The sequence below is a fragment of the Cheilinus undulatus genome, linkage group 16 (assembly GCF_018320785.1).
Source record: "Cheilinus undulatus linkage group 16, ASM1832078v1, whole genome shotgun sequence".
NCBI lineage: Eukaryota > Metazoa > Chordata > Actinopteri > Labriformes > Labridae > Cheilinus > Cheilinus undulatus.
This window is the reverse complement of record NC_054880.1, coordinates 44,932,420-44,951,257: the sequence shown is the minus strand read 5'-3', so window position 1 is coordinate 44,951,257 and position 18,838 is coordinate 44,932,420. Positions and strand designations below refer to the sequence as shown.

At 42.4% G+C, this 18,838-nt stretch overlaps 2 protein-coding genes across 2 annotated transcripts in view; both read right to left on the bottom strand.

Moving 5' to 3' along the window:
• The window catches only part of trit1 (tRNA isopentenyltransferase 1), a 78,024-nt gene extending 71,885 nt beyond the window's left edge, over positions 1-6,139 (bottom strand). Inside the window, exon 1 of the mRNA XM_041810039.1 lies at positions 5,964-6,139. Within this exon, the coding sequence (XP_041665973.1) occupies positions 5,964-6,122 (159 nt within the window). The 5' untranslated portion in view covers positions 6,123-6,139. The remainder of the gene's footprint in view (positions 1-5,963) is intronic.
• Positions 6,140-8,220: 2,081 nt separating this feature from the next.
• On the bottom strand, positions 8,221-13,632 carry myclb (MYCL proto-oncogene, bHLH transcription factor b). Its single transcript, XM_041809173.1, has 3 exons — positions 13,383-13,632; positions 11,987-12,664; positions 8,221-10,391 (listed from the first exon to the last, which is right to left on the bottom strand). Exons 2-3 carry the CDS (start codon positions 12,618-12,620, stop codon positions 9,601-9,603), a joined length of 1,425 nt encoding a protein of 474 aa, XP_041665107.1. The 5' UTR covers positions 12,621-12,664; positions 13,383-13,632; the 3' UTR covers positions 8,221-9,600.
• Positions 13,633-18,838: the final 5,206 nt, after the last annotated feature.

Genomic DNA, 18,838 nt, shown 5'->3' with positions numbered 1-18,838 from the left:
GTGAAAAGTTCTCCCAAACTTTGGAGTAGGTCCCATTGGTTAAAAAAGTAGTCCAGTGCTGAAGCCCATGTTGAAATCTGCAGGACAGATGCTAATTAGAACACTTAACAAGCTAACGCAGGGTGGTATGATGATGCGTTCAAGTCGGCTGGGAAATTTTACTGTTTAAAGAATGGGTATAAATATGTCAATTTATCAATAAAATAATATAGTAATTCAAAAATGTATTTATCTATTAATATTTGTAATCACTGAAGAACTTTTGGAAGGAGGTTGCATCATTATTTGTAATTTAAACTAACTTATTCAGCCTATTTATTTTAAAACAATTTATTCTAAAAAATTTAAATTAAATTTTATTTGTTGGCGTTAACTACCATACCAAACCATGACTTCAAAACTGAGGTACGTGGGCGCGCCGGTAGTCGAGTGGTTAAGGCGCATGCCATATACGCAGGCGACCCGGGTTCGAATCCGGCCCGTGGCACTATTTCCTGCATGTCTCTCCCCGCTCTCTCCCCTGTTTCCGACTCTATCCACTGTCCTATCAAATAAAGACAAAAAGGCCAAAAATAAATCTTAAAAAAAAAAACAAAAAAAACTGAGGTACGTACCAAACCGATATTTGTCTGTACCGTTACACCCATAGTCACTCATGTTAAATTTTTATCTATAAATGATTGTGCTGTACTCTAATGCAGGTATCTCTTTAGAGAAAACTAAGTCATTGCATTGCCTCTGATTTCATCCTCCCTGCTTTTGATCTCAACCGGGACTCGCTGACGTGCGCTTGGTCTTTAGATGAAAAAGGTTCTTTAAACAAAACAGGACCCTTTCAAATGCTAAAACCCAAGCCACCTACAGATTCTACATTTTAATATAGAATCTATGAATAGGGATTAATAGAAGGATAATCTCATTAAGCAGCAGGCAGAAAAGGAAAACTCATATCTTTATATTAAACACTAAGTACCAGAAATGAAACCACAGGAAATTAAGTATTAAAGGGCAGAAGAGTCCAGTTCCATTTAGCAAGGCACACAATGTTCTGTGCTTTTATTACAGTTCAGTCTAGTTGTTAGTTCATAGAATCCTCTTGTTCTCTGCATGAAATTAAACGACTCGGCTAATTAAAGACAATCATGAGACATCTATGGCATTCAATAAGAGGGATGATGGGTATAAAGGGCTTTGTAAAGCCTGGAATAACACTCATACGTCAACACATTTTTGACATAACTACACTCCACGGGGAATGAAAGAACCCTGATATTTTGGCTGGATGCCTATGGCGGACCCCCAATGGTCCCAGGACCCCCACTTGGGAACCCCTGTTTTACACTGTTTGGCAGCGCCCCATTCACTGACAGTACAGCTGAGTGTTTGTGTGTGTGCCATAGATAGCATGTTCATTTAATGAGTGAATAATATCCCCCTGCATGTCCAATGAACTGTGGGTTGGGGGCCTGGGCCAGGGGCAGGAGGGGGCGATGATAACACAATAGGAGTGTTAGGGAGTGTGGGAACCAATTCTCCGTGGGACAATGGACACTTCCCAGTGGCCACAGCGTGCCCATTCACTATCAGCTGCTGGGCCGGTGTAGCACGGCGCTGAATATGCACCAGCTCAGCACAATGCTGCTTTCTCCCAAACAAGACCAGACTGTTTCCTATCCCAAAGACAACACAGGGCAGCTCTAGCCGAAACACAGCCTCATTCTCACATAAGCAGTCTCTTTCTCACTCACTCCATGTCTGCATGGCTCTCCGGCTTTCTCTGGCTGTCACACACCAACAGGAGGGTAGCAACAAGGCCAGGGAGCGAGGAGATAGGCTGGGGCTGCCGTGCTCAAACTAGGCCACTGTTTCTCCTCACCAGCGCTGCTGGTCGCCGAGATATTCTGGGCTCAAATGTTATTAGCGTAACCCAGTTTACCCAGTACCAGGTGACTGCTGGAAGAGGCGCTCCCCACTGGGACGTACACTCTCAAGGACAATGCACACCGAAAAGTAGGGAGGAGGATGGGGGAGAAAGGTGGTGCTGAGGCAGGAGAAAGATAATGAAAGAGTGGATTCAGATTGGATAAGTGGAGATAAAGTGAGTGATTCCATGCTGTGCTCAGTCGTGACCCTGACTCAAACCTGTATCCAACCTCTTCTTTTGTGTGCGTGCCCTCTTGTTGCTGCAGCAACGGAGCCTGAGAACCGGAGGGGAGGTGCTGAGAGGGAGAGGAGCGGAGGGATGGGAGCCTGAGCGCTTTTTAAATGTCGCTAAGCTCACACAGACAAACACACCCCCAAGCACACACTCTAATATCTAACTGCTTAGCACATAAAACTTTAAGGACTTCCTGTTACACAGGATTATGGTTACTATGACTGGATTTGAAATGGAAGACAATAAAAGTGAAGCTAATACATTTCTTGATGAAAAAATGAAATATCTCTGCATTATCACTCATGACTCATCTGCTTTCATTTGGCCTTGGCTTTACCAAAGCTTAAGATCATTACAGGAAGTAAACAGAAGAGCGTCACAATCAAACACTTATTAACCCTCTGGTATCCCTACAAATTGCTGCCTCATTTTCCTCCTAGTGTGCAAAAAATGCACAGGGGTTATTACTGCAAATAAAAAAGTTAGATTAGTTTATTTTTAATTGTTTAATTTTTTTTCCTTGTTTCAGCAACTTGTGCCATTAACAAAAATACCAAATACTCAATATTTGTCATATCTTTTAACCCTTTAACTGCCATGTTTGTAATGTCAACAAACAAAATTTTTTGATGAAAAAAACAAGTTGATTTTTTCAAGATACTACACTGAAAGTGAATAACTTATTTATGAATGATTGCAGCCTGGCATATGTCATTGATTAGTAGCAACATTGGTTAAAATGCATTATTAGTGTTTTTAGGTCAATTATTCTAAAATACTCACGTTTTTCACCCTTCTGTGCAAAAATGCACAGCTTTGAATTATGTTATAAATATCATACATTTCAAAATTGTTTTACTGTCATTGAATTGTATTTTTCTCATTTAAGGTCAGCCCCGACCATAAATGTCCAATACTCATTTATTTTATTTTATTTAACCCTTTAAACGCCATGTTTCATTGATGTCACTGCATTTTTAGATGCAAAATACACAAAAAAGGTTTTTTTTGCAAGTTACTACATGAAAATGAGAGAACTTATTATTTGATTATTGCACAGACACACTCACACACTGATCTGCACTTAAACAAACCTCAGAGAGTTAGTGAGAAGGGGAGCAGAGGGCGGTATAACACTGAAATCTGGTGGAAAAAACATGGATTTCCTGCCCTTGCCCATATATGGTAAAAGCGACATCACAGGGTAAAAAAAAAAGGTCCAGGTGCAAATGTAAAGCCCTAACTCTCAAATGAAGCCCAGAAACCAGAAAATGCATGATTCATGCCTTAATGGCGTATGGATCAAAAGAAATGGTTTGAATGGGTTTCAATGGGGATTTTTTGCACACCAGGAATATAAACGCTATAAAAACGGTTTACTTTATTTATGTTGGGCTGATTGTTGTGGCTGGGACAGAACTATGAAAACTGTGCAAAAATGAACAAAAAATACAATACATGATAATATTAATTGTGAAAGAGGACAACTTTTTTTTTTTAAATATCAACTAAGTGTGCATTTTTGACACAAGGGGTACCAGAGGGTTAAAATGCAATTCAACTAGAGCTCTGCCGTTAATCTTACTTTAAAAAAAAAAGATTTTCATTGGCATTGTGGTAGTCACTGGAGTAAAAAATACTAAAAGACTAATCAAAAGAACCCTATTAACTCATCTATGTTAGTAGCATGGACAATTTATTTGTCTCTTCTCAATATAATCCAGTTTAACTTACTATATATAAAGTATAAGCTTTATAATATCTGTCAGAGTCATTCAAAATGGTTTAAATGGATTTATTAGATCAGACAATGAATAATAGACAGAAAAAATGTGTAATTAATGCCTGATGAGTGTAGAAAATCTAACAGGTGGCCTAAAATGCATAATATATTTAACTATCAGCATCCAGTTTATCATTTCAGCAAGCGTGTTTTATGTAAAGATGGTATATTTTTCCAAATTTAAAGTTTACTTTACAAACAATTTAGGTGTTTTTATGCAGGCATGCAATGCAATTAGTTTCTCACTATATGAATATTCAAGATTTGCCCGTTAATTAAATTTGTAGTTACAGCATCCATGTAAATAGGAGCTAACATACAGCAGTACAGGTAGATCCTGTAAGAGTATTAGCTTTTATTTATTCACATGTTCCCTATTGTCTGACAGTTTATCATGTATTCAATGCACCTTGTTAGGTTCCTTATTTGTACCCAGGACTTAACATTTCTTACTAGTATTGTGATGCCTAAAATCTCTAAACCAGGGGTGTCAAACTCAATCATAGCAGGGGCCGGATTCTGGATTCAGGACTAACCTGAGGGCCTAACAGGGTCACCTTTTAAACCATAAACTGTCAACCTTGTTTCACCGGTAATAAAATATTAAAAAAAACAAACAAACAAAAAAAAAAACCGTAGTAAAAAAAGATACGTTTAAAGGCTCACAATCTGAGAAAAGTAAATTCTTTGGTTCAAAAAGGTCAAAACATGAAATTGCAATTGGAAAATAATGTTTTTAATGGAAAACATATTTGAAAAAAGTCAAAATCATAAGTTTTAAAGGTCAAAATATGAAATACATTTTTTAATCATGAAGATAAAAGTCAAAATGTCTAAAAGGTCAAACTATGGGATTATGAAGACACAGTTTGGAGTTGAAAATATGAGATAAAACACAAAATAAATGGTCAAAAAGTTCAAAATATCACTTAAAAATTAGAATTATAAACCCAAACGCTCAAAATAATATATGAGAAGTCAAAATTATGAGTTGAAATGCTCAGAGTTTGAAATAAAATGTCAAAATCCCAAGTTTGAGTGCTAATTCTGAGATGCTAAATCGAAAATGTGAAATTAAAACACAAATTAATTTCTTTTCCAACATTTCTGACTTTTTTAGATTTTATCACTTAAGAAGGAAATCTTAAATCATCAGGATTAGTTCACATTTTTATACTTGAGTAAATCTGCAGACCTCAGACTGATGGGCCAGTTAGAACAGGAATATCAGATCATCTTGTGGGTCAGATTTAACTGTTCCACGGCCGGATTTGGCCCCCGGGCCTTGAGTTTGACACCTGTGCTCTAAATCAAGCCATTTCTAGCTTTACGGGTTACACATTAGTCCCACAACACTTTTTTTTCAATCATCAGAAATAGCAAAAAAAAAAAAAAAAAAAAAAAAAAAAAAGAGGAAGAATCCTATTCGCAATAGCCAAAGTGTAAAAATGGGTCAAAAGTAGGCCAATATAGGTGAAAAACAGAACACACGAAGACGGGAATCACACAGAGTTTGATGAAAGGCTAAAAAATAACGGTGTCTTTCCTTTCACAGCATGACTTGGTGGTATTTTCTCTGCTTTAGTGTTATAGGAGGATGTGTCTGTTTCTCCAGGAGCTGCTGTGTCCCTGCGGGCTGCAGGCCCTGCACACATGAGCTAACGCTAAGCTAACAGGGTGCTTTTCAACATATATCCGACATAAAACATGCCTACAGTGAGGTTTAGTGTTAGACAGAGGAGTGTTGACTTTAAACTGATCATGTTAAATTTATTGTTGGTTTATGTTGGGCTAGAAATTGAGCAGCTATACATACGCTATTGCTAACGTCTGCTAACCTACGCAGCAATATTTAGCAAAAATGTGAACATGCAGAAAGTTCGACAATGTTGGATAACGGTCTCCTGACTTGTCATCGCAAACCAAGCTGTAAAGCAACTGTTTAATTCAGTTTCCCTGAAGCATTATGGCTGCCATGTCAAGGACTCCTCGGGCATTCCCTCGTGTTAACAGTCCTCCTACCTGCATGGAGTCGGCGCTGATTATTTCTCCCTGAAGCCTCTTTCCAATCTCAATCGCCAGCTTGGACTTCCCGGTGCCGGTAGCTCCTAAAATCACCACCAACGACGGAGACATCGCTCTCTTCAAGGCGCATTGCACGCTGCGAGCGGACGCCGCCATGATGCTGCTTCCTCAGCACCCAGCTGACGGCTGCGCGCACGCGCAGTGGACTAACGGATGGGAGGTGGGCTCTGTTACCAGGCAACAGTCAGCCGTTACTCTGGCAACGGTGATTGATTGGGGCTCATGTGCGGTCTCTTTCATCTCAGGAGATTAAATCACGTCATAACATGAACATTTTCGCTTTATTTTTGTGAAACACGCGCTCTGATTACTACACGCGGACACAGCTGTTAGAAAATTAGCTTAAAAATAATTATTTACAAAACAATCACGAGCCAATAAGCTGTCTGAGCGGATTCATCCCTCCCCCTGCTGCATCTGTGCACATATCAGATAGCTGATGACATTTCCAGTGTTCATAAAACGTTCTTACAGGTGGGATTTCAGTTGGTATAGTTTCTATGGAAACTGTCAGAGCTCTGCAGCAGGGAGCAAAGATGCTGTTACTATGGCAAAGATGCCAGGATGGGTTACCTTGGAGACTACTCAGGACAATTGATGGATGGGGAGAAAGAGAGATTTCACTCGCACAGGTGGTTTCACTCCAAAACAATCATTATGATAATATTGGAATTTAAGATTGCTTTTGTATAAGCCAGTGGTTCTCCAGAACCCACCTCCGCCCCCCTTATGAGAAATCTGACCCAATTTTTTAAAATTGTCAATCACTTAAATTTTTTGAAAGAAAAATAGTGCAGTTAAGACCTAAATTTAAAAAAAAATATTATTGATCAAAGAGACGGGGAAAATAAACATTTATATAAAGCATAGAAATACAGAAAGACATTCTTGCTTAAATTCACGCTATTTTCCCAGAATACCATTGAAATTTGGTATTTTATCACTGGAAGATTTTTTAAAACTTTAAAAATTTATGGATGTACCATATGTTCTCTTGGGGCTTTCATTTTTGCCACATTTTTTCCACTAAAAGGAACCCACTTTTGGGTCCCACCAGTTGAGAATCACTGGTATAAGCAACAAATGTAGATTATGTGATAATATTTTTCAGTGTGTGTAAAGAGACAGACGATTCAAGCATGTGATTTATGATGTCAAACCATGAGTTTATTATCTTTATGACTTACTCTTCATACACAGAGGCTTATGAGGTACAGAAAATAAACAAAGTGCTGAGACAAGGCTCCGAATTCACCATAGCTGAACTGAGTAAGCAAGGACCACTGCTATCATGACTGTGCCAACAGCAGAGACCAGTGACAAAAACAAGTCTAACAATTAAAACAAAGAGCAAACAGCTACTGAGGGTCCAAAATAAACGCCAGGGCTGAGGGCGGTTTGTGCTGAATCAATTAGCAGAATAATATTACAGCTAACGCAGAGAAAGAAAAGAGAGACATTCATAATGACATCCTGATATAATTGTTTGCCCAAGTACATGATTCCTCCAATATAAATCTCTCTTTCCTTCATTTTGGGCTAGCATTCTGTTATAAATATACAGCATATAATAGCAGGGGGTGTGTCCCTCAAGCACAGCCTGTCGCCCTATCACAGAAGCTACAGCGTACTTGAGAGTTTCCTGAGTGCTGCTAAGAGCAGAGCATGCTACTCATGATCGAGTCATTTACAGTACTAACTCCAAGGCTACAGTGTTCTCTGATGCATGACTTATGGGAGAATAGAGAGCACCGGGTGTGCTAAAAAGCAGAGAGAAAGCGGTAACAATAGGGTCACTAAGGGCTGCGTACAGCAAGAAGTTTAATCGCTAGATCCTCTTAATCCCCCCCCCTCCTCCTCCACGCCATCACCCGCGCCAGATTTGAGAGAGTGCTACAGCTAGAGTGATTGGATTGGATACAGGAGAATTCAGGTGCTTTCCCCTCTAAAGAGAGAGCAGAGCATGCATGCTAATCTTCAGCACATAACCACCGATAAAGCCCAGCCAGCTACGATAACAAAAACAGTCGTTAGCTCACACTGAAACACAACTCGGTAGGAAAATATAGTATAAAACTTTTGTCAACTCTGACTTGTACAAATAAAGAAACCTCAGAGACAGAAAAAAATTAACAAACAGTAAAGAAAATAAGTAGGCAATGCAAAAAATGTAGTGACAAAGTGGCTAGTGTGATCAATGTTCAGTAAGTGTTTTATTTTGACTCTTTTTCATAATCATTTTATTAACAAAAATAGAAGCTTTGAGTTATCTTTGAGAAGCCAGCAAGCTTGGCCCCGGTGTAGGACTCAGGGCTGAAAGAAACTAGGATGAGTTTAGTAGACAGCTCTGGTTTTGGTTTGGAAGGGACTGTACAGTAAGGGTACTATATACACATCATCCAACAGGATAGTCTACATACATTGAAAGGCTTCTATAGGCTTTACATCAAATGCAAAATAAAAAAGAAAATCAAATCACAAATATCAGACAGCAAGATGAAAGAAATGTACAGTTGGAACTCACAGGGCTTCATCTCCAAGCAAAAAATGGCGTCAGAGATTCAACTTTAGCCATTTCATTCTTTCTGGTGGTTCATTTGAAGCCAATATTCACCTTTTTGCTCATCTCCATGGCACAGTTATTAAAGATTGAGAGAAAGCTGGGGGAAACTCTTCATAGAGTTGTTTGAAATTGAACCTACCATTAAATTTAACCAATGGCATCTTAATATTACTGCTACAGAACAGGCTGTTACTGTGGGCATGGTGCTGCTGTGCAAACACTGATGATGTAAGGAGGAAAAGTTGTGTGTGGAAATCTGTAGGCACTGAAGTTAGGACTTAACCTGAGCTGTTTTAGAGGTATATGATCCATCTAGTTGTAATATTGTTTCATGGCTCGGTATAGTCCCACTATTGCCTACGCTGCAAGTAAGTGAGTACCGGTGCGCATAAAGCCAGAGGCTTTACTGAGGACAAGAGAAGGAAAAGGAAGATTCTGTGGAGTGTAGGGGGGGGGGGGATTAAGCAAAACCTGACAAAATGTTCAATGCATGCCAAACTTTAAGGATCAGGGAGCAGTATGAGATGAAACATGGAGGAAGAGAAAGTTTAAGGTTGCTTCAGCCTGATGACATAAAGACATCACTGCTGCAAGCACACCAAGCCCAATCATGACCGTCTGAGCACACCATGCAGCACTTTAACAGCACAGCTGCAGCAGTTTTCACTTTAACTAAATAGTGCTGCACAACACTTTTGTAGCAAGCAAGTTCTTTTTTGTTCTAGGGGGAATATAACAGTTCGACAAACCTATGTTGAGTAGCCATGGACATATTGATCTGCCTATAAGATGCCCCATAAAAATCAGTCCCTAGCTTGCTGTCCTGACTGGCTTACGACCTTGTCAATCACTCAGAAGCTAATGTGCAAACCACAAAAGTAGAAAACAAAAATAATCCACCCGCACTATTCCAACGTGACCAATTCAAAGTGAACTTTAGTGTCTTTTGTCCTTCATGTCATCCCGTACAGTTCTGTGTGTGTACGTGTGTGTGACAGCCGACCCCGCCGCTCAGGATCGTTTCAAGTGTGCCAGCCGCTGCAGCAGCTGCAGCTGCTTGGCCTTCAGCTGCTTCCTCTCCAGAGCCTTCTGCCTCTCGCTGGCGTGCAGCTGCTGCAGGTACTCTGTTGCTCGCGTCAGGATCGCCACCTTTGGCGTCTTGGGACAGTCCGCCAAGCCCGGGATCTCGTCCCGCAGAGACAGGAAACGCGAGCGCAGGTCGTTCCTACGCTTGCGCTCCAGGAAGTTGTGCGCCTTACGTTTGTCCGTGTCCTCGCAGTCCGAGGACTGCGGGCTGGAGAGGTGGGAGAAGTAGTGGGGCTTTGTGGGCGAGCTCTGAGGGTGGGAGCTCGTGGAGGAAGAGGAGGAGGGAGGAGATGAAGGTGACGTTGAGGAGGTAGGAGAGGAGGCGCTGAGGTTAGGTGACTCTGACCTTACCCTGCTCGCATGACACTTCCCGCTGTCCAAGTTCAGGGGGGCGTGGCCGGGGCGGGGCTGCTGGTAGTGGGAGTTCTGGTGCAGCAGGGAGGCCTGGGTGGAGGCCTCCTGTCGCACCCTCTTGCGTGGTGGCTCTGCTGGTGGGGGGAGCGTGTCCGGGGAGGGTGCAGCATAGTTGTGCTGCTGTTGGTGGATGGAGATGTGGAAACGCTTCATGCCGGGGTCCAGGGGGTCGGCTCGCACCGTGATGGTCACTGGTTTCCGAGCGTTGACCAGTCGCCGAGGTTTGCGCTGCTGCTGATTCTTGTGCTCCACTGTCACCACATCGATCTCCTCTTCATCCTCATCTTTGTCATCTTCATCATCTAAAGCGGAGGAAAAAATAGATTTAAATAACATGCTTGAGTTTCTGTTTGAAAGCAGAGCCTCTTCACAGGATACTCTCGTCTTTTAATGAATTAAAAGCCTCTGTTGAAAAACGGAACTTCACACAGCTTAATGAAATCAATTTGCTTTTACACACTCTACAGAACACACACTCCTGATGAGGATTCACTGCATTAGGTGTGCTCCCTGAGTGGATATTAGGCGTCTTTACTAATGTGGACCAAACAGATGAGAGGCAGAAACATCTTAACAGCTGATATTCAAGAAGCTTTTTCTGCTCTGTTGGGGTGGAAATGTGGTATTGAACATGAGGAAAAGTCTCATCGACTTCATTTCCACCAGCTGACTCAACCTGGGAACATTTTCAATGCTCTTGTAAAATGAGACACACCTTTGGAGAAATTGCACCTCTGCACTGAAAGCTATAATCTCTATATAGTTAACACAGTAAAGAGGGGATACAAAGGGCTCTGAAGGGAGGGGTGCCTGTCTATTATTTGCAATAGCATTCATTTAACAAAAGATGCAATCTCATATTACAGGGCGTACAGAATAATTCCCTCAAGCAATCTTATAATGCTTCTTTATTGGAGCTGAAGCTTACATTTATACCCATGATTGCTCATTCTGCTCCTCTTTGAGCTCAAATTATCCCTTGAAACGGTGTGAAATAGCGCCCCAAAGTCCTGTCAGAGAATTCTGCAGGCCTAGTCGACCTCCTAAATGGCTAATCCTGCTCTATTCACAGAGCGGGCTGGCTCCAACCAGATCCACCCACTGACACAATTGGCGCTGCAGCCTGTTGAGTGGAGGAATGTAGCAACAAGTTCCCTTTGTGGCATTCCACACACCATTATGCATGGTCAAACCTCTGCATCACATGTCAGCCTACATAGGAGTTGTATGATTTGGTGGTGGAAATGCATAAAGTGGCCTTTATTCTGCAGTAAAGGGGGAATTCTGGCTGCACAAAAACCCCAGAGCGAGAGCTGCTTTTCCTCACTGCTCTCCCACATTAAAGTTCCAGTAATTATGAGTTGCCCTCTCTTATTGAATTCTTGTCAGATCCGAGCCAGGCGGTGCAGAGAGGATATTGTTATCATAAGTCAGGCTGGAGGAGCAGGGAGAGGGAGCAGCTGGTCTGCTGGAGCCCGGCCAGGCAGCAGATGTTTCAATGGGCGTGTCGCTCTCTGGGCTTCAAGCATGTGTTGCATGCACCAAGGTAACGCAATGCAGTCATCATGTGCCATGCTGAGCCTTGTTGCTGGATAATGCCAAATCAGAGCTAAATATTAACTGAATAAGTTAGAGAATTGGTGCAATTCAGACCTGGAGAATCCCTTAGGAAAAGTACCTCCATGAATTAAGAGAAGAGAGGCAGAATGAGGAGCTGTATTAAGAAAAACACCCTAAAATGTGCTACTGTGCTCACTTTAGTCCCAGCAAACAGCATGAGACTGAAACAAGCCCTGCTAATGTAAAACGTACTTCACCACTATAAACTAGAAGCAAGTTTAAACGTTTTTCCTCATATAGAAAAGTTCTGTTTAAAAAAATTCCATCTGTTACTGACCTGATGAGTCGGTGTGAGACTCAGAACCAGAGGACACTTGTTTCTTGCATCCCCCGGTTAGCGGGAAAGTGAGCACCGCAGCCGGATCCACACAGTCCGCTGCCAGTCCGCCCAGAGCTGAGGCATCAGCGGGGGCACTCTGCGCTCTCCCCGGGGACGCGACGGCACACCCGGCAGCCACTTTGGCAGCCGCCCCCGTCCCGGGACAGGAAGCGCAGCGCTCCCCTACAACTCTCTCCAGCTGCTGTCCGGCTGAGAACCCGCTCCACATGCAGTCCTGGATGATGATGGAGCTCAGATTCCCGAAAGAGTCGTTACTGGTGGTCAGCTTACAGGGCAGGTCGTGCTGCTGCTCGTCCTCCTGCCCTAAGAACTGAGACACCCACTCCAGCTTGTCCCCCAGACTCGGGTACAGCAGCCCGACCCTGCCCGACCCCTCCACTGCCCGGATAGGCGACATGGGCGGGGTCGGTACCAGCTCGAATTTCTTCCATATGTCCTCGCTTGGCGCCGTAGACTTAAAGAAATCCTCGTCCGGGTCGTGGTGGTCGTCGTAGAAATAATGTTGGTAGTGGTCGAGGTGGTCCATGTCCCAGTTTTCATAACGAGGCGCGGTGGAGCTAATGCCCGGCATGGGGGCGGCAGGCAGGGGGGTGAATCACTCCCTGTTCCCTCTGTCTGCAGGGGGAAGAAGGCACACAGTTGGTATGGTAAGAAGTCAAAATAATCACACCCCTGTCCACGGATGCGTAAAAGGCTGATTCTGTGGCTGTGCGTAATGCAGCTGTTTTGGATGCATCACACTGGGTTAATCATAATGTTTGTAACAGCTGAATATCGCCCTACTTTTACAGTAAAACATCCACTGAGGTGTGAGTATACCTACCTGTGCCATTTGGAGAAATCCCCCACTATAAAGTATTAAATGCACAGTGACTGTGCTGACATAAATGCGAGCATCCTATGCAAAAATACCGCAAAGTTAAAGTTAAACTCCCCAGTGTTGCTGCTGAGAAGTTCAAGTTTCGCAACAGAGTTTCATTACATAACACTGTTTTAGTAGTATACTGTGACAAAGAGGGGGAGACGAGGTAGGGTTTCTGCTTTCTGCTGACTGCACGGCAGGAAATAGAGCGATTAAATTAGATTGAAACAGATTAATTGAACAGACAGGTAGCCGTGCTGCTTTCCAGCGAACAGGGGAAGCCGTATGTAAAGTAGTTTATCTGACTCCTCCTCGGTCCTACTCCCTATCAGGTTCAAAGAATTCAGCTGCGATCAGTTAATTACGCAGCAGATGCGCAGGAGAAAGCTCCAAACCAAACTTCAAGCAGGGAATAATTTGCTCTTGCAGTCGTGTAAAGCTGCTTTAAAGTAGAGGAGGAAAGAGTTTTACCTGGTGTTGAGTGTGAAAAACCTCCCTGCGTCCTCATAGATCCGCCGTGCGCACAGAAGTGTCCAAAAACGCGGCAGCGACAACGAGTCCTCCTAATCCCGCTGATCCGCTTGGTGTCCCTCTCCAGCGTGGAAACAGTCGCTAAAGGTAACCGGGTCCTTTTGGTGGAGATCCCACCGCACAAACAGCTGAACAGGCTTTGGCTGTGGTCACTTTTCTTTGCCGACTACTGCACTATATGATCCAGGGGAAGGAGTGCTGGCTATTATGCATAAAAGGCGGGTTGTAGTAGCGAAGCCACGCCCCCGTTTAAAGGCGCAGGACGCACAAACACAGGCAGAGGGTTATGTGACACTGATTGCTCCAGATGATACCGTTCTGCTTCTGCTATGATTATGCAAACATCATTACGACATGTGCACACTGTAAACACGTCTATGTAAACGTGTGAACGTCATGCTGCATAAATATGATTGAACAAGCATTCATTTATTATTCAAGCTTCATAATCAACCAGCCATCCTTTTACATTTAGATCTATTTAAATCCTCCTGAGACCTGAGTTTTCCTTGGAATGCATTTTAAGTTTCATCCATTTATTTTAGATCAGTAGGACCTGATGGGTTAAACCACAAACCTCCTGAAGATCCTGTTTCTGCAGAGAATACAGCTCTGGATCTGGATCGGTTTTAGAACACATGTTGGTGAAGTTTTGGAGGTCTTGGGTCAGAAATGGTATCAATCACTGAGACTCAAATTTCCACTAACATTCGGAACATTCTTGAACATTTTCCTTCCTTCAAGCACCAGAAATTTCCCAAATTTTAAAAGAATTTACCTAAAATGTGCTAAAATAACCCCAAATGTGTGGCTGATGCTTTACCATGAAGTCTAAAAATGCCTAAAATCCCCCCCAAAAATTCCACGTAAATTCCTGAAGATTTTCAAACACCCCAGTATTTCAAAGCAAATTCCCCCAAATATACAAAAATATTCCTTAAAATTCAATGAAAGTGACAGAAATTCCCTGGGGAAAAAATAAAATTTACTCAGAAATTAAAAATACATTTCTATGGAAATACTAGAAAAAACTCAAGCAAATTCCACCAAAAATATCCAGTAAAATTTCTGAAAATTCGAAGAATCCCCCCCCCCCCAATTCAAAGTACATTTAAAAAAAAAAGAGGGGGGGGGGGGTCAAAGCAAATTCCACCAAAATTCAAATCAAATCCCCCCCCCCAAAAAAATTGCCAAATCTCCACAAAACTGCCTAAAAGTCTCCAAACAACCCCCCCCCCAAAAAATTTTTTTTTTGCCAAATTTCCATGAAAATACTAAAAGATTCCAAAGCAAATTCTCCAAGAAAAACTTCCATTAACACTTTCCAAAATAAACAAAGAACCTCCATGAAAATACTAGAAAATGTAAGAGTGAATTCTCCCATATTTCAAGCATTTCACTTTAACTTTATCTGACATTCTGGATGATTATCTCCTAAATTAACAACAACAGGAGTTATTACTGTGTTGTAGGACAGTGTTCTGTCCTCATATGTGCATGCAGGGTCTCAGGAGGATAAAGGAGCCCTGGCTTAGACAGCACAACATTATTAAAGGCATAATACAACAAACATACTACAAACTTTAGAGACAAAGACGAGGTAAAAAAATCAAATAAATCTGTAAAACTATTTGCATGGCCTTAAAATAATCCAGTGGAACTAGAATTTTAAGTTGAATAGTAATATGCAGTTTTTTAGGGATCAAAATAGGCGACAGCTCAGAGTAGACATTGGTGAGAAATCACCTGGAAGCTAAAACTGACAATGGAGGTTTCCATGAAGAGATTTCATCAATATGAGAGGAGATTTCCCAGCATGAGACAAGCCTTACATAAGAAGTACGCAGATGAAGTCATCTGTGTAAACTCTGAGAAAGCAGACCAACCATTCATAAAGTGTGCAGTGATGAATGTGAGTGCCAGGGTGTGTTATAAATCACACAGGACCGGTGCGCTGTGGAGTGCACAAGAGGCAGCATGCATATAGATCTATGGTTCACAACTTTTTAAAATCCTTGGAGCCCCCACTGCTAGAAAAGCTGCCCCCCCCCCCCACGACCCACACAAACAGCAGTGATACATCACTGTCACAAATCAACATCAATTCTGATTGTTTTATTGATTAAACGCTTAAAATATACCAGAAAATGTTCTTGACAAATGACTTTTTAACCACCTGATCATTGTTTTATCAAGAGTTCAGCTGATGTGTGCAGATGTCAACATTATGATTTATGAGCATGTAGTGGCAAATTACAACCACATGGGTTATCTGCAATATACACAGGGATGTGGTCAATAGGCAACATGTGGATGCTGAGAAAAATACATTTGGGCAAAAGAAAATTTAACTTAATCTGTGATATCAACAACAAAAGGTACAAGTGTCTAGCTTTACATAAGAACGCCTCATTTTAAAGGAGACACATTTTACCCTTTTAAGACATGTTTATATTGTTCTCAGAGGTCCTCAAAACATGCCTGTGAAGTTTGTTGCTGTAAAAACACTCCAGTCTTGATTTTTTGTATGTCTAAAACCTCCTCTGTTTCAGCCCTGCTCAGAACGAGCTGCTTCGATGTCTGTGGCTTTAAATGTTACTGAGCTCTCTGGCTCCGCCCCTGACCACACCCCTCTTGGGAAATGGATGCAGCACTCCTGATGTTACAGACACTTTTATCCAAAGTTAAGGACCTGACTGGAATTCAACCCATCAACCTCCCAGACTGTAGTCAGCAGGATAACCCACTGAGCTATCCAGCATCTCAGCTAGTCTGAGAGGATCAGTAGAGGAGGGTGGAACTTTCCTCCAAGTGGGGGAGGGCCAACCAAACCTGGGGGCAGGTGCTTACACCGCATGTGAGGTCACTAGATGTAAAATCTGAGAACAGCTTGTTTCAGCACACATTTTCTGAAAGGTGGAGAAAGGGAGGGGGAGAGGGAATGAATTTTTCTGGTACTTGAGGGGATTGTGGACACACATTTTTGTTAGAAAAGCCTGAAAAAGAGATTTTTGCATAATATCTCCCCTTAAAACTCTTTCAGACTGCACAGGAATCACATGTAAACAGCCCTTTCCAAGTCCAGCCACACATTCTGTATTGGATTGAGGTCTGGTCTTTGACTTGGCCACTCCAGAAAATTCACCTTGTTGTCTTTAAACCATCCCTGTGTAGCTTTCTCTGTGTGCTTCGGCTCATTGTCTTACTGGAAAATAAATCTCTTCCCAAGCTGTAGTTCTCTGTCAGACTGAATAAGATTGTTCTCCAGGATTTGCAAAATCGTTGCTGCAAACATTTTACCCTCTACCTTTACAAGCCTTCCTGCTGAGAAACATCCCCACAGCATGATTATGCCACCACCATGTTTCACAGTGGGGATGTGCAGTGTTTAGTGTCTTGCCTTTCTCCCTCTTGACCATGGAGTCTCCCTCATGCCTCTTGGTGAACTCTAGTCCAGACTGAATCTGGGTTTTCTTCATCAGTGTCTCTCTCTTCTCCACTCTCCCATAAAGCTCTGACTGGTGAAGAACCCGGCCAACAGTTGTTGTCTGCAGAGTCTCTCCATCTCAGCTGCTGAAGCTTGGAGCTCCTTCAGAGTAGTCATAGGTGTCTTGGTGTCCTCTCTCACTAGTCTCCTACTTGCACGCCCACTCAGTTTGTGAGGACGGTCTGATCTAGGCAGATTTACACATGTGACATATTCCTTCATCTCTTCATGATGGATTTATCTGAACTCTGGGGGATGTTCAGTATCTTGGAAATATTTTAGTATCCATCCCCTGACTTAGACTTTTCAGTAACATTTTCCCTGAGTTTCTTGGGGTGTTCTTTTGTCTCGATGGTGTAATGGTAGCCAGGAATACTGGCTCTCTCTCTGCTGAACCTTCTCTGTTTCTATAAGCAGGGCAGCCTGTAGACCAGGGAGAGAGCAGCACTGTGTGTGTTTTATGTGAGCATATGGCTGCAGTATCTGATGTCATTCATGCATCTCATCCTCTCTGTAATCAATATCAGGCTTATGATAAAGAGCTCCCCCACTGAGGGAGTCGATAAGAAAGCTACGCTCTGTCTGCCGCGTCATGTGTGTTGCCTCGTCAGCTGCACACTAACACACACTCAGTCACACACCCACCACTGCTGACGCTTGTGATTCTTGCCACATGAAACCCTCCTGATCTCGTCTTTTTGAGAAACTTTGACACACTTCCCTCAGGATGAAGACTGGGAAACCTCTGAAGCCCCCCTCCTCAGCCTGGTGATGAAGCAGACAGCGTGAAATCTTTGTCCGTCCACTGCATCTTCAGACGGCCCCCTCTATCTTCTGTCACTCATCCTCTTTTCTTCCCCTCTCAGTTTTACCCCTGCCTCCTTTTCTCCCACCCTCCTTTGCCCCCCTCTTGCGCTTTTATCCCCAGTCGCCCCCAATCAAAAAGATCTTGACCCTACATGAAACAGGGAGACTTTAGAGCGTTATATCCCCCCGTTTCCCAGGAGAGAGCCCACAAAGACGTAGAACTAACAGACTGGAGAAACAGAAGCAGCAATCTTTTAATTTCCCAGTCTGCATCACGTTCTCGCTCTCGCTCAGCATGTCCTACTCCTGATCCCTCTTTCTTTCTGCGCTTTTATCTCACTCCTCTCTGTCTCCTGCCTTGTTACATACTTTGAAATGCTTAATCTGCCTCCCCGCTTTGAATTAATCATCAAAAGTGAACGGGTGCAAGGACCAGCTCCTTAAAATCAAAAGAAAAGAAATGGCTTTTTAGATAAAATGAGAAGATTAAGTGAGGTTAACCCTGATACTGACTATCCGCTTTTAACTTCACTTATATGCACCAAATTAGCACTTTTATGATTTTAAAGCAGCATCTTATTGATATGCAAATGCACATATGATTCTGGAGAATCTCCGTGCACATCCCTGCATGGATGTTTTGTGGTGGGGCGCAGAGGGAAATAGCTCATTTACAGTAAATCCCCTATGAATTAGAGAGCCGTGTTTGCATGAAAATACGAGACTACTTTCATCTCATCTGTCTCCCTGATTCTTTCTTTCCTCTGCTAGAACACCCATGTATGCTGCACAGATGTGTGGGAGACAGTCTCACAGGATTACTGAAATGTTATCATGATTTACCAGTTAGGTGGTATCTGCTCACAAAAGAGAGATGCTTGAGGTGTTGAGCTTTATTCTGCATATTCATGTAGAATGCTTGAGAGAAAAGACGGCATAAAAACATGCTTAGGATGATAAAAACCTTGACGAATTTGGTATAAATTAACATTTTTGTGGAACATCTTGGATGTTTAACCCTTTTATTTATTTTACAAAGCAATCCTGGTCAATATAATTTGGATTTTTCTACAAAAAAGTCACAGAAAACTCTTAAATGTCA

Excerpts from the sequence above, each read along its gene's own strand:
- myclb (XM_041809173.1), bottom strand. The coding sequence starts at position 12,620 with ATGCCGGGCATTAGCTCCACCGCGCCTCGTTATGAAAACTGGGACATG. Across the intron at positions 10,392-11,986 it reads GTCTCACACCGACTCATCAG|ATGATGAAGATGACAAAGAT; the intron begins GTCAGTAACAGA and ends CCTCCGCTTTAG.